This window comes from Ostrinia furnacalis, unplaced genomic scaffold (genome assembly GCF_004193835.3).
Source record: "Ostrinia furnacalis isolate ACB-3 unplaced genomic scaffold, ASM419383v2 OfSCF7583, whole genome shotgun sequence".
Lineage (NCBI taxonomy): Eukaryota > Metazoa > Arthropoda > Insecta > Lepidoptera > Crambidae > Ostrinia > Ostrinia furnacalis.
The window spans coordinates 551,721-578,114 of record NW_021137822.1 but is presented as its reverse complement, the minus strand read 5'-3'; the positions used below and the strand labels follow the sequence as shown (position 1 = coordinate 578,114).

General features: G+C 39.9%; 1 protein-coding gene and 1 long non-coding RNA gene across 3 annotated transcripts; both read right to left on the bottom strand.

Moving 5' to 3' along the window:
• LanB2 (laminin subunit gamma-1) lies at positions 1 to 26,394 on the bottom strand. Of its 2 annotated transcripts, none has more exons than XM_028321869.1 (20): positions 26,239 to 26,394; positions 18,199 to 18,317; positions 16,692 to 16,840; positions 15,800 to 15,917; positions 15,338 to 15,521; positions 13,546 to 13,751; positions 13,305 to 13,408; positions 11,599 to 11,753; positions 11,186 to 11,216; positions 10,488 to 10,713; positions 9,732 to 9,946; positions 7,382 to 7,596; positions 6,852 to 7,215; positions 6,243 to 6,428; positions 5,419 to 5,616; positions 5,124 to 5,293; positions 3,504 to 3,628; positions 2,744 to 2,899; positions 868 to 988; positions 1 to 205 (listed from the first exon to the last, which is right to left on the bottom strand). In XM_028321869.1, the coding sequence occupies exons 1-20, from the start codon at positions 26,356 to 26,358 to the stop codon at positions 17 to 19; spliced, it is 3,351 nt and encodes a 1,116-aa protein (XP_028177670.1). In that variant the 5' UTR covers positions 26,359 to 26,394; the 3' UTR covers positions 1 to 16. The 2 variants fall into 2 exon arrangements, with proteins under 2 accessions (XP_028177670.1, XP_028177669.1); XM_028321868.1 differs by having other exon boundaries at positions 11,186 to 11,271; positions 11,654 to 11,753.
• On the bottom strand, positions 24,466 to 25,635 carry LOC114365337 (uncharacterized). The gene is made up of 2 exons (XR_003656938.1): positions 25,050 to 25,635; positions 24,466 to 24,838 (listed from the first exon to the last, which is right to left on the bottom strand). It is a non-coding gene; the product is annotated as an uncharacterized LOC114365337 (long non-coding RNA).

Below are 26,394 nucleotides of genomic sequence, written 5' to 3'. Positions count from 1 at the left end.
GCACTGCTGTACACACTTACCTTACATCCGCGAGCCTGTCGGCGAGTTCCGAGAGGTTCTCCGTGAGGCTGGCCCCGGGTCCTGCGCCCAGCTGCGTCTGCGCATCCTGTATGAGGCGCTCGATCTCGCCGCGCACTCGCTGCAGCTCGTTGTCGAAGTCCTGGTTCTCGACCACTGTTGGTGTCTTGGATATCTTCGCCAGGATCTGTTGTTATTGAAATATTATTTAGTTGGTAGCATTGACTTCAGAATTCTGTTTTTTGTACAAACCACAAACATTGCCGGGATCGTCATGTTTTGAGTTAATTTAACTGGCATTATGTTGATGAATTTCTATACCTGAACGTAATAAAAGGAGAGTAAAAAAGGAATTACCTAACGTCTTGTTCCGTTTATATGGTGAAACAAAATATAGTGAAGCACATGTACTAGATAGAAATCAGTTAGAATTAATCAAAGACCAGCGTTGTGCCTGCATAAGAAATAGTGGAAGTGGATAGGTGTGGTAGCCCTCGTATTTTGTGCCCTTGTTCAAATGTTCTTCTTCTTCCTCGGTCGCTCACTGATGAGGATCGCGACTTAGGATGAAATGGCATTTCCATACTAAATGACAACTTTAGCTCTGGCTTAAGAGTTCAACTAGGGTGTAACTTTTATTAATAAGGCCGATAGTGTTTCTCTACAGACTGCGGTCATAAGCTGTGTGGACCGCACCAAATCCAAATATTAACGCCCGTATTCACAAACATTACTATGAGGTCTTACTGAGGGTGACACATGAACCAATCACAGAGCTCTATTCAACGCTGTGCGTTCGATTTTCCGCTTCACTTACGCAAGCATCGAATACCAACTGAATGTATTTACCTCGTCCAATTGTTTGAGCTCCTTGCGGTGGTCGTTGACGGCGTCCTGTACCAGGTTGTAGCAGGGCGGGCAGTCTTCGCAGCCCTGCCCGTCGGCGCGCCGTTTTTTGTTCTCCATACATCTGCGTGATCGAATCAGAAATGAGCAGATCCCCAGGGGAACCAAAGTGACCGACATAATTGCTAAAATCAAGGGCAGTGGGCGGCGCACATAGCTCGTAGAGACGATGGCCGTTGGGGCAGAAAAGTTTTCGAGTGGTGACCACGGGCCGGAAGATATAGTGTGGGCAGGCCTCCCACTAGGTGGACCGACGATCTGGTGAAGGTCGCGGGAAGAGCCTGGTTGAGGGCTGCGCAGAAAGGGTGGTTATGGAAATCCTTGGGGCAGGCCTTTGTCCAGCAGTCGACGTCATTTGGCTGAAACGAACGAACGAACTAGAAATCGCAATCAAGTTCGTTTTGGTCTTGGTTAATTTTTATATTATAGCGTTTTGTTTCTTCCGACTACATAGGTTTAAAGAACATTTATTTCTCATTAAAAACATTACAGTCACTTACATGAGAAATTAACAAATTTTATGTAGGTAGATAATTTACAAGTTGTCCAATAGTCAGAACAAGCAGATGTACTTCTGCGGGAACCGTCCTAACAAACCTGTACTTACTTGAACTTTGTTGTACATACGTTTACACTCAGTTTTCTAGGTTGACATTACTGTGAATAAAAGTAAGTTGTACATTACTGTACATACATACAATGCGCGCGGCTGCCAGGCGGCGACTGGCGCTCTGCCTGCGCAGGAGCCGACGTCGACCGGCGGACCGGCTAGCGTGATTTGGAAGGCCATTCCCGCAAAAGGACGTACATGAATTTTTCTAAATATAATTTATGTTAGTTTGTTTTACTTTTTAAAGAGCTTAATTTTTAAATATTTAAATAGATGTTTTATTAAGACACTAAAGGGGGGTAAAGTATGAAATTGCCATCTTTATTTTTGTTCAATATTCATTAGGTTTTTTTTTTTTTTTTCAAAGATATCTATATTTTAAATTTATTGAAAGTTAAACATAATCACAAAACATTCTTTAAAGATAAAACTTTATAAAATTTGGTTTCTGTTTTCTCAAAAAAATTTTTTTTTCGTAATAAAGTTTGTAAGAAATGATTTTTTGTAATACTCACTCTCCAAAACGGCAATTTCATACTTCAACACCTGATATTATTATACCGGTCTTACATGAATAGACCAGCCTGATTTGATGTCAGAATCCCTCTCGTTACCAAATTATGTAAAATCTCGATTGATCTTCAGAAATGGGCTAGCTTTACAAGCAGCTTTTGCAAGAGATGAACTGTTCTTAAAGACTGACTTTCTGAATTAAGACTTCCGTCTCCGCAATTTGCTGCAGAACAATCTAAGAGCGGCGCATCTCTTGCTACCAAGAATAAGTAGATAGATAGGCCTCTCACTATGGGCCTCAAAGTTGCACAGCATGCTATGGAGAGGGTAGCCCGGTGTTTCTTTACGAGATCGAATCAGAAATCAGTCCGATGACCGACGACCTCACAAAGGTAGCAGGAAGGCGATGGATGCAGGCCTCTACCAGTCAGCCTTTGTGGAAATCATTGGTGTGGAAATCACTGACGGCCGATGGGGCAGCAAGGTTCTGGAGTGTAGGTCACTTACTGGAAAGCGCAGCGTAGGACCTCCGATGACCGACGACCTCAAAAAGGTAGCAAGAAGGCGCTGGATGCAGGCAAACCAACCGGCCTTTGTGGAAATCATAGGGGGAAGCCTATGTTCAGCAGTGGACGTCCTATGGCTGAAATGATGATGATGTGGCTATGAGATTATTCTTATTAGTTGGTATTTTACCTGTCACAGCGGCGGCCCTCGACATTCTCCTGGCAGGAGCACTGGCCGGCCACGTCGCACTGGTAGTTGGTGGAGCCCCAGTCGTCGCAGTCGCAGTCCAGGCAACCCGTGCCTGAGAAGCCGTAGTGGTACGCGCGGCAATGGTCGCAGTGCTTGCTGTATGGTCAAAAAAATCTTACAATATTTCGCAACAATACAGAGTGTTAGGTAAATGGNAAAATTGATATCTTCATTTTAATTATTTTAATTTTCATACGAATCGGATTTTATAAAATGTATTTTGTATGAGAATTAAAAAAAAATGATGATATCAAATTTCTGACTTCATCATACCATTTATATGACCATGTTAACATGGGCTAGTGTCGGCTCATATACCCATTTACCTAACACCCTGTATAATAGGTACCTACCTACTGTATTTCGGAATTTCGAGTCAATTCTGGAGATTTTAAGAATTCTCTTTTCTCTCTGAGAGACAGAATCTTTTCACCAATAGCGGCTTTTGGAATTCTTTCACTTTAGCATAGACATACTATGCATTAAACGAACGGGAATATTATTTATAGTATTGGAGGCTTTTATGGTACTTTTATCTAAGGATGTACATAATAGACTTTTTGACACCAAATCAATTGACGTACTTTTTAAAACTGTCAAAACGAGACTTTTTCTCAATGATTTCGAATTATTGGGGAATGGTGTCAAATAGCCTAATGCACAAGCAGCCCTACAAACAAAACAACAATGGCACACTTACCCATCAATGCCCGGCTTGCAGTAGCACTGGCCGGTGTATGGGTTGCAGGTGGCGTTGTACGAGCCCTCCAGGTGGCAGTCGCAAGGAATGCATCCCTCTCCTGAGTCAATGTTGTAGTAGCCGTCCTAGAAGAAAAAAACAGTTATGATACACGCGAATAAATTCCAGCTTTTAAAGAAGCCTGATAATCTGATAGTGGAAAAGTAAAGGCCCCTCAGGGCTCTTTTGGGTGCCCGTATCGTGGCACTCGCAAGGCTTGCAGTCGCCCTTGGTTTTTTGGTCGAAGACGTCAGTAGACAGTGAGGCTGTTGCACATAGGGGGTCCCTCAGGGCTCTCTTGGGTGCCCGGTTCGTGACACTCGCAAGGCTAACAGTCACGATTATGCTTTTGTCTGTCAATCTTACCTCGCACTTGTCGCAGTTCCTGCCAATGAATTGCGGGTGGCAGAAGCAGTAGCCAGTGAGGCCGTCACACATAGGGGGTCCCTCAGGACTCTCTTGGGTGCCCGCTTCGTGACACTCGCAAGGCTTACAGTCACCATTGTTCTATCGTCTGTCAATCTTAGGGGAGACTGGGTACGGTTGAAACAATTTTGCTTTTATTGTCTATAATTTTGTTATTTAATAACCAAGTGACGATTACGATACGTGAAATTGAAATTTGAAGTTTTAGCTATGATATGGCTGTATCATTATAGTTCCCGGGTTACTATTTTTGGAAATATACGAAATTTAAAAAAAAAGAAATTTTGTTTCAACCGTCCCCATGCCAGGGGCGGTTGAAACAGCGATTGGGGTCTGTTGAAATACATACAAATAATGCAATAATTACTAATAAAACGTGTGTTATGTATCATTAATACTACGAATATTAAAATTATGGTACCACATGACGACATTAATCAGTCTAAGTATTTAATATTTCTAAAACATTAATTAGCCTTTGATAAGTAGTAAAAATTAAAAAAATTAACAGAAATATGATAAAATAAATGATATTTCCAAATCTAATAAACACTAATAATAAAATAATATTAACATTGTGAGTAAAGTTACGGAAATCTTTATTTTTTTCATACTTTTCCGTCGCTTTCCGCAGTGAATCTCCAACTTTTACCTCCTCTTATGCTTTACCAAGTCAATTTCCTCCCTGGAAATCTTCCTTACTCAAACTCTCGGCATTTACAAAAAATAAACTTTAATACATTTTCTGTTTCAACCGTACCCAAAAAAAATGTTTCAACCGTCCCCAACCCCACTTTTGGTAAAATATACTTTATAGTTTCGACACTAATAATCACACATAAAAAATAGTTACTGTCCCTTATTCTACAAGCTTCATTATAATAGCAAACGCACACTCGATACATTCACATAAAAAGAACAGTTAGTATAAGCGTTAATGTCTGAAGAAAAATACTTACTTTGGGTAGTAAAAAACAAAATGGTGTTTTATACACAACGTCAACGCGTTAGGAAGTTATTAGGCACTAAATTCGTGTTCAGACCTGTCTTCCGCTTCTTTTTCCCCTAGGACCCCTCACTCCCCGCGGAACCGTTTACGAGATATTTGCTCTGTTTCAACCGTCCTTTGTTTCAACCGTACCCAGTCTCCCCTACCTCGCACTTGTCGCAGTTCCTGCCAATGACATGCGGGCGGCAGGAGCAGTAGCCAGTGAGGCCGTCACACATAGGGGGTCCCTCAGGGCTCTCTTGGGTGCCCGCTTCGTGGCACTCGCAAGGCTTGCAGTCTCCTTTGTTCTTCTGGTCGAGGGCGTCTCCGTAGAATCCTGAACAAAAAAGTATTCATTAGCCTACGTGAATTTTTGTATTAATAAATCGTAGTATGACAGAAACTAGGTACAATAATTTGCTAAACAAACCGAAACACATGAAAAAACTATCAGACACTCACCGCTCAAGCACTTGTCGCAGTGGTCCCCGGCGGTGTTGTAGATGCACTTCAGACACTCCCCTGTAGTCCGGTCGCAGTTGCCCACCGCGTTAGGATCAACATTTCCATTGCACTGGCACTCCTGGCACTCCTGCGCCGGTCCGAACTGGCCAGTTGGATCGCCGAAGTGTCCGTCCGCACACACTTCGCATCTCGGTCCTGTGGTAGAAAGTATACTTAAGTGTATCAACTATTTTGGAATGGAACCTCAACCCTAGAATTAAGAGTATCAAAAAGATTTTAAGGATTTCTCTTTTTTTTATGGGACATGAGGCAAACGAGCAGACGGATTACCTGATGGTAAATCTCTGGAGCATCATATCATTCCTATATGAAAGTTAAAACAAAATGTTACCCCAAGTACCTACAAAATCCTCAGGAAACCACATAAATTCAATGGTACAATTTTACACAGACATAGTTATTTTTCATTATTTTATAAGTATTAGGCTTCTGTATAAAAGCAATGGAAATCACATTTTTTCTTATGTGGCGAGTATAATGATGATCAACCAATGCCATTATTTGCATAAAAGTAAAGGTGGGGACGAGTAAACCCGCTCAGTGTACCCTTGTTATTGGATATTTTTTTAAGGGGGATAAGTAAATTCAATATCATTATATTGAGACGATTATTTCATTATCAGGTTAAGACCACCGATTCAATAATCACTACGTGTTGCAACCGCCTGTATACCAAAGAAAACATTGTCCAGTTTTTTCAATCCTGCCAGATCTCCTGGAAACAACTAAATTCCAGTACAGTACTAAAAAAAAGTTCTTACCAGCGTATCCCTCAGGACAGTCAGTGCACACGATACTGGAATCCATGAGTTGGATACACCCACTGTCCTTAGGGCAGGGGCAGGGCTTGCAGTCTTCAGCGGTACCAGCGATGGCATTTCCGTAGAAGCCTTTGGCACAGAGCTCGCAGTTACTGCCGGTTGTGTTGTGTTTGCAGATACAGAACCCTGGAACGTAAGTGAGAAGCAAGTAAGAAGAATGTCCACGTCACTAGAATTAAGGTCTTAACTACAACCTTATGTTGAATATGAAGAATGTCTAAAGCTAGCGCCTAAAAATTAAAATATTTTTATTCATTTAATGAAACTGAAATGCCAAATTAATAAGTGCAAAAAGGCAAATTTAATGCCATTGCTTCCTCTGTCTCTACCTTTGGGCAGAAACGATACGAAAAAAATCAATTTAGGCAACCTAATCATAAGTACCCACTCGTACTTATGGGTAAGGGGACTGCTGATAAATGGAATTAACTACACTATTGTGTAATTATGTACATACGTATTAACATAATATAAAAATATTCTTCTCAGAAAAGATTTGCAAAAGAACAAAACTTATTCCAATATATCACAAAATGTATGATTACTCACCAGTAGCAGTGTCACAGATGTGCGCGTGTCCGTTACAGTCGCAAGGAATGCAAGCGGAGTACGGGCCTCCATTAGCGGGCTCATGCTTGAACCCTGGGGCACACTCCTCACAATAATCTCCCACGTAGGCCTTCGGGCACGAGCACTTCTCCACCCAGTTAGCGGGGGCGAATCCCCTCTCCCTTCCCACTTTGGCAGTGTCCAACTTGAAGTTCATGAGGTAACCTGTGCCCCCCTTGTTGTAGTTGCCACGGATCTTGATGGCGGTCAAGTTTTGCAGGATCGACATAAATTCAAAGTTGGAGAGCGTGGGAGTCCATCCATACCGAGGATCTTCATGCAAGCGGAAGCTATATTCTTGAGACTGTAACAAATGGAGTCATTATTAATCACGGCACTTTTATGGGCGTATGATAAAAGAGTAGAAAGTGGCGTATTCTAAAACCAGCTAAGGTAAATAATATCGCGCAGCCAAAATAATATCAGTAGCATTTGCATCGCTTAGCCTCTATGTACAATTTGTCTCATACCTGGTCAGAAGGTTCTGGATTGTTCTGCCCATAGATGTTCATGGATATGGAGGATCTAGCTCCTTCTAGTATGATGTCCTGAGCTGACGGGTAACCGCGAGCTTCGCCGAGGCGAAGAGTGAACTTGAGGTCGTGGTTGTATGAGGGTCTTTGGTCTCCGAGGAACTGGTGCGATGCTAAGAAGTAGATTATTTCGGGACCATTTGATTGCACGGCTGTAATGAAAAGAATAATAATGATTAATGCGTGCGAAGCAGAAATGTAGATGAAGTCCACTTGTTACTTACATTTTGTTCTTCATCATATACAAGTAAGCAATAGAGTCTAATGATCCTGAAGAACCTTAAAAATAACTAAGTAGTTCTGCATTGGATAGGGATTACAAACATGATTCGACATGATGAGCTGCTAGAATTTTGTAACAAACAGTTATTATTTTCACGTTCTGCGTATTAGCGTTGAACATGAGCGTCGATCTCCTCTGTTCATCATCTGTTCTCCACCTCTCAGAGTATCTGATGTGCGCTCAGTTCATGCGCCTTGTATTTTGGCGCTGAGTCGCACTGAGACGAGTGACCGAAGCACAATAAAGTTATTTAAGGGTATTTCTCATCGCCACGGTTCTCATCGTCACCTTCGTGGCAAATTTTATTTTTAACTTATTTCAACTTTTTGTAAACAAAAATTGTAGCGCTTGATGTGAAGAGTGTATTCTCAGTAAATCAGTCAAATAGTGAAGTCTGGTTTGGAAGCTTTAACGTTTTGAATTTTTTGATGCCACGAAAGTGATTCTGTACTTCACAGCAATAATTATTTCAAACTTTACTACTGTAAATGACTCTTAAGTATTTATAAAACATATATTTTGTCTTATTTTCATAGATAAATGGCAATAACATAATATAAATAGGTAGGTAGTTAAATACAAGATAAAATTTTACCGATAACGTCACCTACTAAGTTACAAGATTCTACGCAATTGGTTTTAAGGGTGATACTGGTGGCATTCTGAAATCCTAAAGAAGCAAAAAAAAAGGATTATCAGTACCTCAATAAAAAAGAACTCTTAACTTATCAGTCCCTCAACAAAAAATATGTTTATTTATTGAGGCCAGATGGCCTCGTATTTTTGTTGTACAACTTTTAACTCAAACTTCAGATTAAATTTATCTTACAAACAGATACACAGTCACATATACAGACATACATACAGTCAGACAGACAAAAAAAATACGAGGCCCTTATTTTTTTATTGATGTACTGAACTCTACTTAACACGTATAATTTATTCGTTATTAAAATATTGTAAAAACTTAAACACCAGTCATTATATTTTAAAATAAACCAAAGCAAGAAATCACTTTCGTGGCCTAAAATCACCTTCGTGTATAAAACACCACGAAGGTGATGCCACGAAGGTGACGAAAATTTTAGTTTTTTATTCATTATCCCTAAATTTGAGTTTAACGGTTCAAGTCGAATACTACACAAATAAGTCTAACATGTTAAGTTTTCAATGGCCTAAGTTTCAATTAAATTGTTTAAATTTTAGAGGTAGAAAATATTGATCAAGCAAGCGACGGAATGTCTATGGATAATCACAAAAAGTTACGTATTTTTTTCGCGGAGCGACGATCGACTTATCTCACCTCCGCAATGGCAGGAGCGCGACTGACGCTAACCGAATAGAACACAGTGATTGGTTGATGGTGTTCGGTTTAACGGCAATCTTGTATGATTACTCAAAATTTTAGGTACCTGAAATCGTGTGACCAACGTATTTTCCTTCCTAAATTCAAAATAATTATAAGAAGATATTTTTTTTACTATTGTGTGGAAAGTATATTTAATTACGATGATTTTAGTATATGCTACACACAAATTGAATGAAAATTGTGAATGCAGCAACCAAATGTTTCATTGCAACCGAAGGTGTGACACGATGAGAACGCGAAAAATGACCCCGTTTTGTATCGTTTCATGTGATGTTTTCGTATTATTTTTGCTTCTATTACGATAAAATTTATTTTGTATGTAGCTAAATAGATATGTTATCACCTGATTTCAAAGTTATTGTTCTAACTTATACCGTTTATGAACTATTATTGTGTGACCATCAAATTTGAGTGTAAATGAGAAGTACCCTTAACCTAAATCTAAAACTCAAAGGTGACTGATTGACTGACTGACATAGTGATCTATCAAACTACTGGGCGGATCGGGCTGAAATTTGGCATGCAGGTAGATGTTATGACGTAAGCATCCGCTAAGAAAGGATTTTACGAAACTCCACCCCTAAGGGGGTAAAACGGGATCCACGCGAACGAAGTCGTGGGCGGCCGCTAGTTACCTATATTCTGCGTGTTGGCGTTGAACATGAGCGGCGCCGGCCTCCGCTGGTCGTCTTCTGCTCCCCACCGCTCAGAGTCTCTTATAAAGTGCGCGCTCAACTCGTGCGCTTGGTACTTGGGCGCCGAGCTACACTGAGAGGAGTGGCCGAAGCAGAAACACGGCGTACAGCCGAACTCGTTGTTGATGTCCAGGTTGAAGAAGCCTGGTTTGCATCTGGAAAATGACAACAATTTATCAGAGTTACTTAAAGGGAGGAAGAAGAAGGTATACATAATTATGCGATTTATTTTGGAGCAAGCTTGCCCAGAAGATGCCGGTTCTCTTGTGCTTTGAAGGCTTAGCTTTGTAAGAGTTTGGAACCACAGATGCTACGCCTAGAGGATTCGATCCTGGACCTTTTTTCTGATCCCGGGATTACGAGATTGTATATAGGCGATCTCGGAATACTTGTTCTATGCGAATATCATATTAATATACCAATAAATCTTTGATATAATCAACAAATCACTAAAAGACTTCGTTTCAATGTTGTTGTAATAAAATTGGCTTATTCAAATTCAAATGTCAAAAAAGAGTATACATATCGTTTCACGCAATAATTTTATATGATTTTTTATTATTTTGTATCCAATCCCGTAAATCTCGGGACTAGGCAAATTCAATCTCGAAATTTTCGGGGCCAAATATAGTCCGGGATCTCGGGATCCCGGGATCGAGTCCTCTAGCTACGCCTGAACAAGAAGCATAGACTCACTCTCTACACCGTTTCCCCTCGACGTTCTGCTTGCAGACACACACGCCAGTGTCAGGGTTGCACTGCGGCGAGTTGGCGTAGGATCCAGCCTCCTCGCAGCCGCAAGGCTTGCAGCCCATGGTGGTGAACTCGTAGTGGTTTGGTGCACAAGCATCACACTTGTCGCCCGTCACGCCAGGCTTGCACTGGCACCGGCCTTCCGCGTTACATTGGAGGCTGCGGGATCCTGTGGATATTTAAATGTAGTTGTTATAGTCAATAATTCAGCAGTGGTAGTCATATGATTGTCACAAAACAAACACAATAATGGGATGGAGACGTTTACGTGCATACAGTATAGATTCTGTCATTGGCTCCTTATCCTAGCTAGGTTTAATAGCAACCCAAGCAAGTATTTTATGGGTTCCAGTTACAGGGCAGACCAAGGTCTCTTAAGTCCTGATATAAGTTTTCTTGCGCTTTTTGCAGTAAGGCCCTTCTGCTCTCAGCACATCTGATGCAATGACTCCTATTCAAAACAGTTTGCCAAGGTGTACGTACTCACCAGTTGGGTTGCAGTTACAGGGCAGACAGATGTCACCATAGCCCTGGTAGAAGTTCTCCTTGCATCTTTCACAGTTGGGTCCGTCCCTGTTCTCGGCACAGTCGAAGCAATACTTACTTCCTTTATCCAAAATCGTTTGCTATAATGTACTCACCAGTGGGGTTGCAGTTACAGGGCAGACAGATGTCACCATAGCCCTGGTAGAAGTTCTCCTTGCATCTTTCACAGTTGGGTCCGTCCCTGTTCTCGGCACAGTCGAAGCAATACTTACTTCCTTTATCCAAAATCGTTTGCTATAATGTAGGTACTCACCAGTGGGGTTGCAGTTACAGCGCAGACAGATGTCACCGTAGCCCTGGCAGAAGTTCTCCTTGCATCTTTCACAGTTGGGTCCGTCCCTGTTCTCGGCACAGTCGAAGCAATACTTAGCTCCTTTATCCAAAATCGTTTGCTATTCGCTGGGTGCGAAGTACTAGGTGGGGGTAACATAATCTATCGCAGCGCTCATGGTGGTCAAAAGTAGAAATAATGTAAGCTCTGTCATCAGATNTTACAGGGCAGACAGATGTCACCATAGCCCTGGTAGAAGTTCTCCTTGCATCTTTCACAGTTGGGTCCGTCCCTGTTCTCTGCACAGTCGATGCAATGGCCGCCGTGGCCGGTGCGTTCGTATAACTCCTTGTCGAAGTAGCACTTGTTCGAAAACCCGTTGCAGTTGCACGCTGCGATCAGAAATGATGACTGAACATCTTTAGAATTGCTTGGTTTGAGTGATTGAGTGTTTTTAGTAGTAGAAACAGAGTCGCAACATAATACATTTATTGTAACAATAAGATGACTTAGCTATAAGTAATCAAAAACTTTCATGACACACATTACCGCGAAGCTTAAGAAATCAAATAAACTCTCAAATATGTCATTAGAATAAAATTAATTCTCAGTATCATGGGTTGAACCGAGGGTTACTAGATACTAGGTATTCGTTAATATGCCTTTATTAATTAAACGATGACTCAAACCAAAAGAATTAATTAATGAAACAACGGACACTCTTTGTATCGTAATTCAGAGAAAAGAAGAACAACGAATAAAGGAATAACATACTTATATTTTCATCAAGTCATTCATGGAAACATGTGATCTTTAACTTAGTCTTAGTATAAAATATAATAACTTGATTTGTATAAGAGTAGGTATACAGTGTAATTTTTAGCTTAGGTACTTATGCGAGGCAAAATTGTAAGTGATAAAGCAAAATCTGCTGAGTTCGCTTAGCATGCGAGGCGCTGGCGTTAGATTTCGCTTCGTGAAGTTTAGTAATGATTCGCAGAATGCTTTGCAAATTAAAATGCAATAGATATTTAGCTTAGTTTACTATCTCCTTTACTTTAGGTTCTCTACATGATGAATGTTTTATATATGTAGGTAGGACTTTCAAACAGAAAAGTTGATTTCTATAAATTTAGTTTTTAAAAACTTGAAGGGCAAATTGCCTCAGGTGGGAATTGAACCCACGAATTTAGTTTGAGATGCAACTCTTTACGCAGTTTTCTTAAAATAAAACTGGATTTCTAAGTTTATTTTGAATGAACCTTCACCTTTCCGCTCAATTTCTACCTGTGCGGTAAGTACGGATAGATGAGTTTTTCTATTGTAGACTTCATTGAAACTGCACCAATTTATCAGATAGGTAAAATTTTTAGTTCATCTTGATCTGTGGTTCAACTAAGTAGTCATATTAATAAAACAATCGCCTATAGCATATAAACCAGCACTAGCCAGACAATATTTGAAGCAAAATTTGTAGAGGGAAGCATTTTCTTTGTAAGTATATCAACGATAGGCTTCGCAAGTTTCAAGTACTGATTATTTCTAGTGCACAGTAGAGATCTAAATAGGGATGTTTCCTGGGTAAAAAAGCAAGAGTTTTAATTAGTCCGTCAGTTAGCTTATCAAAAACTACTCGACACGTATTTTTCACTTTTTAAAACTAATGAAAATGTAAAGAGATAAAGCGTGCCAAAGTTCTAAAGTAAAGGCCCGTAACGTCAGTGAGTGCGTAAAAGTGCAGCACTTTGTGACGTCGCGCGGAACTTCAACGCACTATAACTTTGTAATTATTTGTTTGATTGACAATTCAAATTATACGTGTCCAATATTTCTTTATAATAAAATTGACGGACTAAAAAAATTTGTTTAGGAAACTAGCCTATTGTCTGAATCAAACTTGTTTTCTGTGAAAGATCATCAATTCGCGCCGCAGAAGTACTGACCTTTGCACTCGTGCACGTTGGTAGGCGACGCGCGACCCCACGGAGCGTCGTTGTAAAAGTCCAGGCAGCGCTCGCAGTCGCGGCCTGCTGTGTTGTGCTCGCATCTGGAAGTCATAGACGGGTGACAGTGTTTGGTGTTACGTGTAAGATCCTCAAGTCACATTGAAATCCCATGTGACATCGTCGGTAACACAGTCTAACTGGAATGCGTCATCGATATCTTCGAATCCACGCGTCTTACCTGCAAGACTTCATCTTAGTCCCATCGGGCAGGTCCTGTGTGTCGCAGACCGACGCGTGCCCGTTGCATTTACAACGGGCTCCGACCGACACGTCGGCAATGGCGTACCAATACGACTGAAGCACTTGGACGTCGCCGAAGATTTCGTCTCCGAAAGTGTTCAGGCGGTCGAGGGAGATGCGGAGATCGGTCGCTGTCACCCATTCCTGGAAAACGTTGCAAGTGCATGTCACCATTGGTGTAGGTACAACCACAGAATAATAATAAGTACTTCGTACCTACAGAAGATTTTCTTCGCGAAGGTATTTAAAAAAATATATGCTCAATGTCGTTAACAATATGGTGTAATTTAGCTTGTCTCAAGAGTCGAGCACCATTTTGTTGACAAACGTCAGTGATCGGTACTGCGCCGAAGACATAGGGCTGACTTCGGTAAAATGATGTGTGACGTGAGGTGCCAAACTGCGAAAAATGGCGGAGGAAATACATGAATAAGCATGAATTATATTTTGTGTTTCTAATATTATTCAGGCAGTTAAAAATACTGCAGAGTATTAATTGCACCACCGTTTTTACATATAAATAAATAAATAAATATCTTTGGACAATCTCACATAGCGCCATCTAGCCCCAAAGTAAGCAATTAATATGCTTGTGTTATGGGTGCTAGCTTAACGGATATACTACTTATATACTTTTTTTTTTTTAAATACATACATTATTATACATAGTAACACCCAGACCCGTCACAGAAATTAAAATTCATCATTTCAATTTCTGCCCGGCCGGGAATCGAACCCGGGACCTCTCGGCATAGTAGTCCGTTCTGAATCACTACACCAAACGGCCGACTAAACATATGGTTTATTGTCTTTACAATGCAAATGGGTGAAGAACACGTGCGTGCGTCAATACTCGCTCGTGATTGTCCTGTCGATTTGATATCTCAGGAGGGTAGTCGCGCGTGTTTTGTTTTCGATGCAAACTCGCGGAGATGAACAGGCCTGGTACAACGAACTATATTTTCTTCTTCTGTTTGCATGTCCCTCGCAATGAGGGTTTTCGCGATTGAAAAATCCGCCAGATGGTAGTGAGGTCCAAATGCTGCATGATTGGTTATTTTTGACATGACATTGACAGATATGTCAAAATCCACCAATCATGCAGCATTTGGACCTCCCGTCTACGTATTGCCATCTGGCGGATTTTTCAATCGCGAAAACCCTCATTGAGAATGTTTTCTTTGCAATATCTCCGCCGATTATGAACCAATTTTTTTTTTGGTCTCAGTGTACTGCCTACCTTTAGTGGTAACATCAAGGTAATAATTAGTTAACTAAAAAGCAAGAAATAAGTAAAATTTTATAAAAAAAAAAAACCGACTCCAAAAACCTATTTTTCGACGTTTTAGTGTAGGTTTTTTGGAGTCGGTTTTATTTTTTTTTATTTTAAGTTTTTTTTTAATAGGACTAATTGTCCCGTTGGCCCCTCGTACTAAGCTAAATATGCTTGTGTCACGAGTGAGCTCACCACCGGGTTCGATCCCTGCCGCCGCTCGACTATTGTGGAATTGTTTCCACAATAGTCGAGCGGCGGCAGGGATCGAACCCGCGTTCCCCTGATCACGAGTCGGCCAGTCCGACCCCTTCACCGTTCGGCTATCGTTGCTTTGTCTGAATGAGATTTGTCTGCAACCGGCATTAAGGCAAAATGATAAGAAAACCAAACGTAGCTGACTATAGTAAACAATAGTCATTAGATTTTGAGGAGGCAGTTGAAATAAAATTCTTACCTGTAATTCGGGACTGCTATCGAAGGTGTACGCCGAAGGTCGTCCCGCCAGGGTTGAGAACAGCACGTTTCCTCCCGACAGGGGTGATATGTCGGAATACTCGCTGGTGCAAAGAGCGCGGGTCTCTGCACCAGTCTCCGCTGCCCTTTGCTCCTGCACGCCGTACGTGTCTCGGCATGATGCACTGGGCAGAAGATTTGTTTGGTGAAGATCAATCTTACTTAGGTATGTATTCACAAACATTGCTTCTGGTTTGTTGAGGATGTCCTCGTCTACATAAATGTTATTTTTTTAAGATTTAACATCAGATAGTATGAGAACTCCAATCCGATAAGGGCTACCTTATTTGCGCTCTCATTGGTTATACTTCAAGGCTGTTAATAGACTATGTCATTTTTAACTCGACACTGGCAAGAGGCATAGCATAAGTAGCCATTAAAAAAAACTATGTCATAAAGTTACCTGAAGTACTGGAATGGTTCCCAGTCCTTGTCCTCGCTGGTCTTCTTATAGATGGCGAAACTCTGAGGCCTGGGCGAGTAGAACACAATCCTCACATAGGTGATATCGTATGCTTTGCCTGGAAGTCAAATGGGTTGGTCTCATCAGTACTACTTGTGAAGATCACCTAATATGACACACGGTCTTTTTTACGCTATTTACTTAATTCCTCTTTAAAATGCAAGGAGTCGCTGGGCTTCGTTCTTTTCTACAAAGTAAGGTTCCAGCGTATAAAATATTAAATCTTCTTATCGCGTATGTACTTGTTTCAAAATCAATCATCGTTATCAACATCATTTTAGCCAAAGGACGTACACAGCTAAACAAAGGTCTCCCCAAGAATTTCCACATCAACCTGTTCTGACGGTCCCTAAACAGGTGATCATCGGTCCACCGTTTGCGTTGCGTTTCACAATAAGCCTAGGCGCAGACCATCGATTTCTCGTCGGCCGATAGTTTAGTCGGGCAGTTAATCAGTATGGGCATGTATGGAAGTGCGCACATTACACCGATTTGATTTGGCCGATTCTTCATACAATTTAAAATCGGGCACAACTGTCGGCCAACTAAAAATCGATGGTCTGCGCCTAGTCTTAATCAATACATTGCACCAATCATAAACCTTCTAAAAGTGCGTGCATTAATGAGGGTTTTCGCGATTGGAAAATCCGCCAGATGGCAATACGTAAACGCGAGGTCCAAATGCTGCATGATTGGTTATTTTTGACATGACATTGACAGATATGTCAAAATCCACCAATCATGCAGCATTTGGACCTCCCGTCTACGTATTGCCATCTGGAGGATTTTTCAATCGCGAAAACCCTCATTAGGATGATATAATGATGCTTACCCAAATGCAAGGTCAAGTTGACCTGGTTTGGGTACTGGATGCCCTCCTTCATGGTCTCCGACTGCCACCAGGTCTGGTTGTCGGTCTCGTGATGCAGATCCGTCAGGTAGTAGCTGGAGAACAGGCCCGGCTGGCAGTAGTCGCAAGATCTGAAGTACACAACAAGAGTTACTTTATTGTTTTATTCTCGCAGAATTGCTAAAACCAAGTGGCAGTGGGTGGGGCACATAGCTCGTAGAGACGATGGCCGTTGGGGCAGAAAAGTTCTCGAGTGGCGACCACGGGCTGGAAGACGTAGCGTGGGCAGGCCACCTACTAGGTGGACCGACGATCTCGTAAAGGTCGCGGGAAGAGCCTGGATGCGGGCAGCGCAGGACCGTGCATTGTGGAAAACCTTGGAGTAGGCCTTTGTCCAGCAGTGGACGTCATTTGACGCTGAAACGAACGATTGTTTTATATCTCCACTAGCTTTTACCCGCTGCTTTATCTCCATAAAATTCTATTTTTCACAGAGACAAACAAAACATTTAATATTAGAAGGAAGCAAAGGATATTATCTAAATATATAAAAGGAGAAACTGACTGACTGACTGACAGATCAACGCACAGCCTAAACGGCTAAACGTAGGCACTTGAAATTTGGAAGGGACGTAGCTTAGGTACCGTAGAGGTGCACTAAGAAAGGAATTCCCGAAATTCCCACGGGAACGGGAATTAGCGGGAAAAATGGGATTCACGCGTACGAAGTCGCGGGCGGCCGCTAGTAGAGATATATTAAGACATCAAATTAAATTATAATTATTAATTTAATGCCTCATGTTATTATCTACCATTTAACCTTAGAGCGTTTGGCTTTAGCACGGCCACAAGAGTAAATCACCAAGTTTTCTTACATTTATGAATGAGTCGAACCAGTGACTTCACATTTTATCTCAGGAGTCACCAATCTCATAAAAATTCTACCGCTACTTGTGGCGTCGAAAAAATAATTTAGAATCTCACTACAACATCACGGTTTAAAAGCCATGGACTCCAATCCAGCAAGGATATTTTTTTCTGAGGATACCTGACTTATGTAATAAATGGACTGGTCAAAGGCTTTTTGTATGGTACCTACTACATACTTAAATGTACGAGTAAGTTTATGAGTTATCTTTCTTTACTGCTAAGAGATATACAACACAAAAACCTACCAATTATTTTGTTAGTTCCGAAGGTCAGTCGTATATGTGTTTATGGAAAGGGCCGCCACATGGACTGAAATGATACATATTACGTCGTATAGATCGTTTCACCCACGAAGACGCGCCACCAATTTTTGGTCGGGAAAAGCGCAGGGTGCGGGAGTTTGATCCGAGCAATCCGAGCGTCATTATTGTAGGAGGTATGCGTGGATAATTTAGCGTGTACCGATAACACTCAAACATTAGCGGAGGAATGGTGGGGCGCGTCTTCGTGGATGTAACGATCTATAACGTGATGATGACATAATCAGCACTTTAGGTACCTCGTGGACGTGCCAGCCGACGTCTGCAAGCAGTACATTTTGACGCCATTGTCTCCGCACGTGTTGGTGGCCTCCATCTGCACATTGAAGGCAGCATTCTCGAACTCGGGGATGCACCGCTGGATAAATAAAAAATATTAAAATCACTTATCAGTCATGAATAGATTTTTTTTTAGATATGGCTAGAAAACCCTTGCAACCTTTCTTTGCCGTTCGTTCGTTTCAGCCTAAAGACGTCCACTGCTGGACAAAGGCCTCCCCCAAGGATTTCCACAAAGACCGGTCCTGCGCCACTCGCATCCTTTTAGTTTAGAACCACGGTAGTAAAAGATCTGTATATTTCTGATTATCCTTGAGACCAGGTTTTCGTTTAGTTTTAGTTGGACAGCAAAAGTTTAATCTTTTATAAAGGTAAAAAAAACAATTGCAATAGGTACGTTATAATTTTTCTAGTCCGCGCGTAGTTAAACAAAAGAAAAACGCGAACCACATTCGCGCGTAGCTAAAACAAATGACAAACGTGCACCACAAAAAAAATATTATGAAAAAAAGCGGCCAGTGTAAAAAAGGTACGACTGGTGTAAAAACTCATTTGTTAAAATTCTTATCGAAAAATAAACTAGCAAATAACTACGAGTATACTTGCTAGAGAAGTTCTACGAGTACGAAGGAGGAATATTAACTTTATGACGAGTACAGTGAACTAACAATCATAATGATTGTGAAATATTGTGTTCGCCCTACATCCGATGAAGATTAGCACAACATTCCATTACTAAATTGACCTTTTCAAGAGACAAAAGATCAACATTTTTCATAGAACCGTACAGATCCCACCCGATCCGACACAGTCTCCAGATAAACTGAGTGATAAGTGGTTATCGGACGTCCTGTTGGCTCACCAGAGCCCAGAGTGATAACGGGTTCGACGCTCGCCCGGGCGCGTTACCAAACTGGGGACTAATTAATGAGGGTAGAAGGAGAGTCTATAATTAGACAGATGAGTCTAATATTGTAAAGATAAAATGTTTGTTTTTATAACGGTCCCTATCTACCTGTGCCAGATGTAATGTAGCTGTGATTATTTTAAGTTACGAGTAAGCTTAGACAACTCAATTTTAAAATAATATATTTTTATCATAAATCTTAAGAACCTGTAATTGGCTAATTTCAGATAACTTCTAAAGCTTGATTTCTCCTCTTGGCTGATTTCTAAGCAATATGTAATAATATCTTATAATAGGTAATATCTATACTCGCGTCTTCGTTTGAACTTCTATTTTTAATAAATTCAATAAGATTTATAGACAGAAAAAATATGAGAAAACAGAAAGGTCATGTTTGATAAAAATTCAACAAGGTAATTTTATTAGTCATTGACTATTGAAGTTTATCGAATTATGATCTCTATAATGAATGTACATTACTAAATTGAGATGGGACCGTGGCCGAGTCCCCCAGTTTTCGACGCACCCGTGGTCGACGCCCCCGGTCAGTTAAATTCGATTTGAAGCAATTTTTAAACAAATGTACAGTCAGGCACAAAAATGTTTATAAACGAATAAATATTTATTAGGCCAGTAGAATTAAACACAAAAATGAATCTAATGAAATGGAAATAATTCCTACAAAAGTTTTTTGTTTCTTATTACTGCTGGTTTTGGGTTAAAATTTTGCTCCCAGATTGCATAAATAGCGTCAAACATGCATAGTTTAGTATAATAATTAGCTTGTGAAACTTTTTTCGTTGACTGTACTTAGTGCAAAAGCCGAAAAAAATATGATATTAAATTTATTTAAATCGGGGGCGTCCACCACGGGTGCGTCAAATACTGGGGGACTCGGCCACGGACCCATTGAGATAATGTCCATAAAAAACACGAATTCGCTGATGCAAAAAAATAACAAAATAAAATCCAATTATACCTTTTACGATACGGCATAAAACTGTTTTACAACACACTAACGAAGGTGATGTTAGGAGTAGGCTCACACTTGGTAACTGGTAACTCAAATATTATTGCACTTATTTCATTTAGGTGCTTTGGTTTTAAATGAAAATATAAATTAACGACAACTAAGAAATTATGTTGCATGTTCGTGGTACAGTAGCGGTCAGTAAGAAATGTAAGTAATTTGATAAATTGTTATTGTAAAAATATTAATTCCTTACCTAGCTCAAAAATTAACCCTGTGCTGAGCCTGGGGTCGCCGGTACATCTATATGCATAAATATTTCGACAATTTGATGTGGTGTATCTTAGTGTTATTTTGGAACGAAGTTGTATGTGCAGTGCTGCGACTCTACCTTTGCTAAAATCAGGTATACATGACGTAACCTCGTGCTCACATATTTTCACAAATATTTGCTCCCTGCGAGATTCAAACCTTGGAGGTGGTTAGTACACAAACCACCATGATAGACTACCGCCTAAGCCCATCCCTCTGCATCCACTTCAATTGTTTACAAACTGTTTTACTATACGGAAACCGGCTCAGCATCCCAGATGGTAGTTTTGCCGCCAAAATAGGTGGTCTATAAATAAACCGTCGCCGGGCATTCACATCGCCGCGTCAACACGGCTTTAGTCATGCTATAATCATTGCGTAAGACTTAGGTCGGGCACTCATGATGATTTTAAGGTGAAGCTTTTGCTTCCCTCACGTGAGAATTTGTTGTGTTGTTGTTGTTTCCTGGGTCAGAAACTCTTAAACATAAATAATTATTTTTGCTGTCAAATGATACGTTCCCGTGGATTACTCTCTCCTTTATTTTTTACATATCAGGTAACTAAGGCTGAGTTGCACCACCTAACTTTAACGGTAACTATGACGATAACCGGTGCATTTTGTATGGAGTTTGACAGATTTTTGACGTTTGTCAAAGTTAAAGTAAGATGGGGCAACCCAGCCTAAGTAATAAGGATAAGTACAAACGTGTTTTTAAAAAATTGTGACGGTCAATTGAGATATAGGTACGCGCTCTTGAGTATAAAGATTTTAAGAAACCAACTGACGGACCACGTAATGGGAATTAATGAGGGTTCCTCTGTGAGAACCCTAAAAATTGGTCGGTCAAATTCGCCTATTTATTTGAGTATTTTATCACCTTTATCACAGTAGTCTTAGCAGGAACTTATGGCAAGCATAGTCTTTATAACAAACCAATAAAGTTCAATATTATACAATCCATATTCTGCTAACAAACTGTAATAGCACACCGCAAGTGAGCGAAGCCGTATTACTCGTGAATGTAGTTATAGGTAGGTACTTAGGTTTAATGGTTACAACTGAAATAAGTAGGCAGTAGTAGCTTACTTAATTTTTACACAAATATCTCAGGGTTATAAGGTTTTGGTTCGTATACTATTATAAAAATGTTGTAAAATTACGACGATGCATTCGCTATACACTCATCCTATCCTATCCTACTAATTATAAATGCGAAAGTTTGTATGGATGTTTCTTTCACGCAAAAACTACTGAACGGATTTTGATGAAACTTTACAGTATTATCGTTTATAACCCAGAATAACATATAGGCTATAATTTATGACGATATGTGACAAACTAAATTTCACGCGAGTGAAGCCGCGGGCAAAAGCTAGTTGAATATATTTGAAAAGAAAAGGAGATCTTGATATAACAGGTTCCCCTTAATTAGCATCATAATACGTCTACCGTCTACTTGTGAACATCAAAAGGGTACGGTGGAATGGTATTAAATGCGTGTATGTGTATCTGGTTCTTTGCAAAAATTCAACCAATTCAGGCGTATATTCTTTGCTCTACATAATGGTGCTACTTTTTATCAGACTCGGTCTTTTTAAGCCTAGGCGCAGACCACTGATTTTTCATCGACCGATAGTTTAGTCGAGCAGTTAATCAGTATGGGCAATGGGCATGTATGGAAATGCGTACATTACACCGATTTGATTTTCATACAAATAAAAATCGGGCTCAACTATTGGCCGACTAAAAGTCGGATCTGCGCCTAGGCAAAATTTCTAAAACCCAAATACAAGTTAATGTAAAAAAATTTACATTCTACCAAAGTGCCTGTTTTCAAGACGTTCCATCTATACTGATTTAGTACTGACTTCATAGCGCAATCTATCTTACGAGTAAACAAACATAATGTAGAACCTAAGTCTTAAGTCTTTGAAAACAAAATCGGCTGTAAATATTAAATTACTAATGATGCAGCCAGAAGATGGCAAAGAATAACTAACTTACACTTGAATCCATTGATTGAAATTCATTTTTCGGTCCGGTATTATGCCTACCAATTTTCGCGGAGAAGTGCAATGAATATAAAACAACCATTTCATGCTCCGGCAAACCCGTAAATGTCGACATTTCAAATGGAACATTAACATTTGGCAAATAATAATGTCGTGGATAGTGCAGATATCTTTCCAGCTGAAAGAAATTATAAGTATTACTCATAAATGTCTTCAATCCTTTCACTGATTGGTTGCAGTAGGAAGTTAGGTAGGGTAAGTGCGCTAGTTTTCGTCCAATTAGCGGAGTTGCCAACTTTGTGATGCGAAATGAATATCTTAAAATACCCTTACTCATATGTATCATATGTCGTTTTAGTCCTTATATAGTCTACTTTAAGTTAATATTATATGACAATAAGTAAATACCACGGGTTTTTTTATAAAAAATATTTAATGCAAAAGAGGCGATTTCACTAGTTTTCGTCCAAAAAAATCAGTTTTCGTCCTAGTGTACGCTAGTTTTCGACCACTGTGTAGAAAAAAGGGTGCAGTTGAATTATTAACTTAAAACCAACTCTACAATACAGTAACTATGGATTGTGGTATATCATTTGAAAGGTAATTTTGTTAGCTTTCAAATGATATCAAAAAGATTTAAATAAGTTTCTTACCTAAATTTAGGAAAATATTTCAATAGGTCGAAGGACAAATGGACGAAAACTAATCTACAGGAATAGCTAATTTTGGTTTTCGTCCACCCCAGTGCTTGCTCATGACGTCATGGACGAAAACACAACAACGTTTAAAGCTGTTTTTTGTTTTCGTCCACATCTTTTTAACGGTTTTTATGGGTTTATCACTGTTAAAAAGTGGACGTAAACTAAAATGTTTAATGTAATAGCAATAAAGATCATATTGGAAGAAAAAACATTGTATTTTGTAGGTCCATTGAAGTAAAATGATTATTAAAAATATTAACTAGGTGTCAGGGTTTCCGTCCACGTGGACGAAAACCAAAATCTTGCAAAATTGTTATGCTAGTATTAGTCCACTTAATTATCTAAGATTTCTATACAAAAACTTTAATAAACCCTTAAAATAGTGTTTATTATGCTAATAATTAGACATACCTGCCAAAAACATTACGTAAAGTAGCTAAAACAGTAACTAAACATACCATGAAAGTTCCCTACCGGCAGTTTTTTTTCTAACTTGACGACGTTTTCCATTCACCTGTGTGCAGCAGCAACTTCCGTAGATTTTTTTGGAGTTATTACTTGTCAAATTACATTTTCATGCGGACAGAACTGTTACTTAGATATTATAGAATGTAACAAGTCCAAACTTTCACGGAAAGTTAGGTTTGTATTCTAATTTTCCGTATTTGTTTGTGGCAAGTCGGTCAAATGGACGAAAACAGGAGCTGGACGGAAAACCGGCGCAATTACCCTACCTATTCATTTACAATGTGTGACGTCATAATCTAACTTAACCACAAAAGGTCCGCTTTGTCACGTGACATTTCGATTATCGTAACATCATGACAACCTATACCGAATCTTACTTGTACATACATAAATTGAGCATTAAAATGTTAAAATATCCGTCTTAAGAAAATAATTTGAAAGTACCATTAAATAAGGGAACACTACAAAGTTTTAAGGATATACATGTTACGAGTACATCCAGAAACTTAGTAAAGTGTAAGTAATAATGACGTCATGATAACCACCAATCGTCAAGAAGATATCTAATAGGTTCCTAATCCCTAAAGGGAAGAACGTCTTCCTAGGCTAGGGGCTAGCTGGCTTACTATATTCACCATGTTACAGGCTTATCTACGATTGTACTATGTTTGATCCCACGGTTGTGAATGACCTCAGTTGTTGCAGACTACACGTTTGGAGAATAAGGTAATCACAAATAATAATGGGTTACTAGGCCAACTAGTCTAAAAAAACCCACTAAAAAGGTAATACTGGTCGCAAAGGAGATCATGATATGCGCGTATCTGAGTAGGTAACTAAAAGACCTAATTCAATGTGCCGGACGGTATGGGGTAGCAACCCTGTGCGGACCCTGAATACCGTACGCCGACACGGCGCGATGCGGGGTGCAGCGCGAGCGGGGGAGCGAGACGAAGAGGGGCGGGGAGCGCAGAAATAATAACGCTGGTTGTGGTGGTTGAGACCGGTTCCTCGGAGCAGTGGCGAGAGCTTGGTGTTGTAGCTTGTTGAGGAGAAAACGCGGAACTGACTGGGTCCGGATGGCACCCCGATATTTATTTACTTTTATTAGAGCGAGAAAACCTATTTGCCTCTCACTCTAATTTAGACCCCCCCTGGGCGGCAATACCGTATAGAGAGCCTGTTTTTTATCTATTCGGTGACCTATTTTTTAACTATGTCCTTGACCTATTTCTTATCGGATTCTAATTAGCTCTTCCACTATTCTTTGGAATCTATGTTATTTATTTTCAGACAAATTACTTCTTACTATTCGATAGGTAAATAAAGGTACACAGGTACAGGGTTAATTACAAATAAATCATTTGTACAAAAATTAGGGCTCATTTGGCCACACTATTTCACATTAATTGCCTTTATGGCTAATTAAGATTATGACCTATTTCTTATCGGATTCTAATTAGCTCTTCCACTATTCTTTGGAATCTATGTTATTTATTTTCAGACAAATTACTTCTTACTATTCGATAGGTAAATAAAGGTACACAGGTACAGGGTTAATTACAAATAAATCATTTGTACAAAAATTAGGGCTCATTTGGCCACACTATTTCACATTAATTGCCTTTATGGCTAATTAAGATTATCACCAATTAAAAGTAAATAACTATAAAGATCTACACATAATTATCTATCTAATTTACATAATATAAATATGACTCGACATTCATAACTAGACGAAACTATAGGTTTAATCGATATACATAAAACAAAGGGCTATCAAATTATACATTTCTATGTTTTTCTAAAATAAACTATGATTTATACATCTCCAACGTCCCACATACGCCTATTAATCAGTAATTAAGGACTCGACACATTACTAATTGAGAACCAACTAAGAAAAGTGGACTGTATTACGAAGTTAAACTATTTACTGTCAAACTATTAAAAAACGATACAAAATCGAAACAAAACGAAAACTATTTACAACTATTTAAATTTCTATCCGGGGTCGTCCGTCGTGCACAAACACCGAATAGCATTACAATGGTCATTACGCATCACAACGGATGGCCGATAACTTTGTTCCGCTAGCCTCTGATAACACCCTAGCCTAGAGTAAACAAAAGTCGTTGGGCCTGGTTACGACACGACACCGATAACCTTACGATCTGCCAAAACTGTTAGCAACCAGATTAAGCATAATGAGTACTAAATAAACACGCTTGAGTTTGAGGTCAATGCGCTAAATGCTATCTTTGTTTTATACCTAACTTAGGTTTGATAGAGAAACAATGTTTCTCTTACGAAATCACCTGGTGCAGCCAAAGTGACTTTTAAGATCTCTACCATAAACTTATTTAGGTCGCGTATTCTTGCCCTCACTTAGCCGTTAAAAGTTGGTAAAAGTTTAATTTACAATAATCAAACCACTCTAAAGTTTATCTCAAGTCTCTATATTGCGTTAAAAGGATCGGAATTAGAAGTTTATGCTCTCAGAGCTTAATCTTAAAACTTTAGGCCGCGTCGAGTCGTAAGAAAGAGGCTGGCGAGAATCGGTACTTACAATTCCTGACAGCCCTAACATACCATTGCACGTTGTCAGTGGACACTAAAGAACTCACTTGCGGTTGCCTGTTGTTGTAGCATGAGGGCAGTTTTGAGCCGACTCGGGAAGTGTAGTAATCCTGGGCGAGTGCGGTCGCGAGGAGAGAAACGAAACACAAGCGTATAGTGGCCGCCATTTTGGCCGAGGCGACTTCGACGCCTGCCGGTCGGCC

What these genes read in the sequence shown, in the direction of transcription:
- LanB2 (XM_028321869.1), bottom strand. Translation starts at nt 26,358, where the DNA reads ATGGCGGCCACTATACGCTTGTGTTTCGTTTCTCTCCTCGCGACCGCA. An exon ending in CAACTTGACCTTGCATTTGG is followed by an intron (nt 15,918 to 16,691) that starts GTAAGCATCATT and finishes TTTGACTTCCAG; the next exon opens with GCAAAGCATACGATATCACC. An exon ending in GGAACTGCGACAAGTGCGAG is followed by an intron (nt 3,629 to 5,123) that starts GTAGGGGAGACT and finishes TTTTTCTTCTAG; the next exon opens with GACGGCTACTACAACATTGA.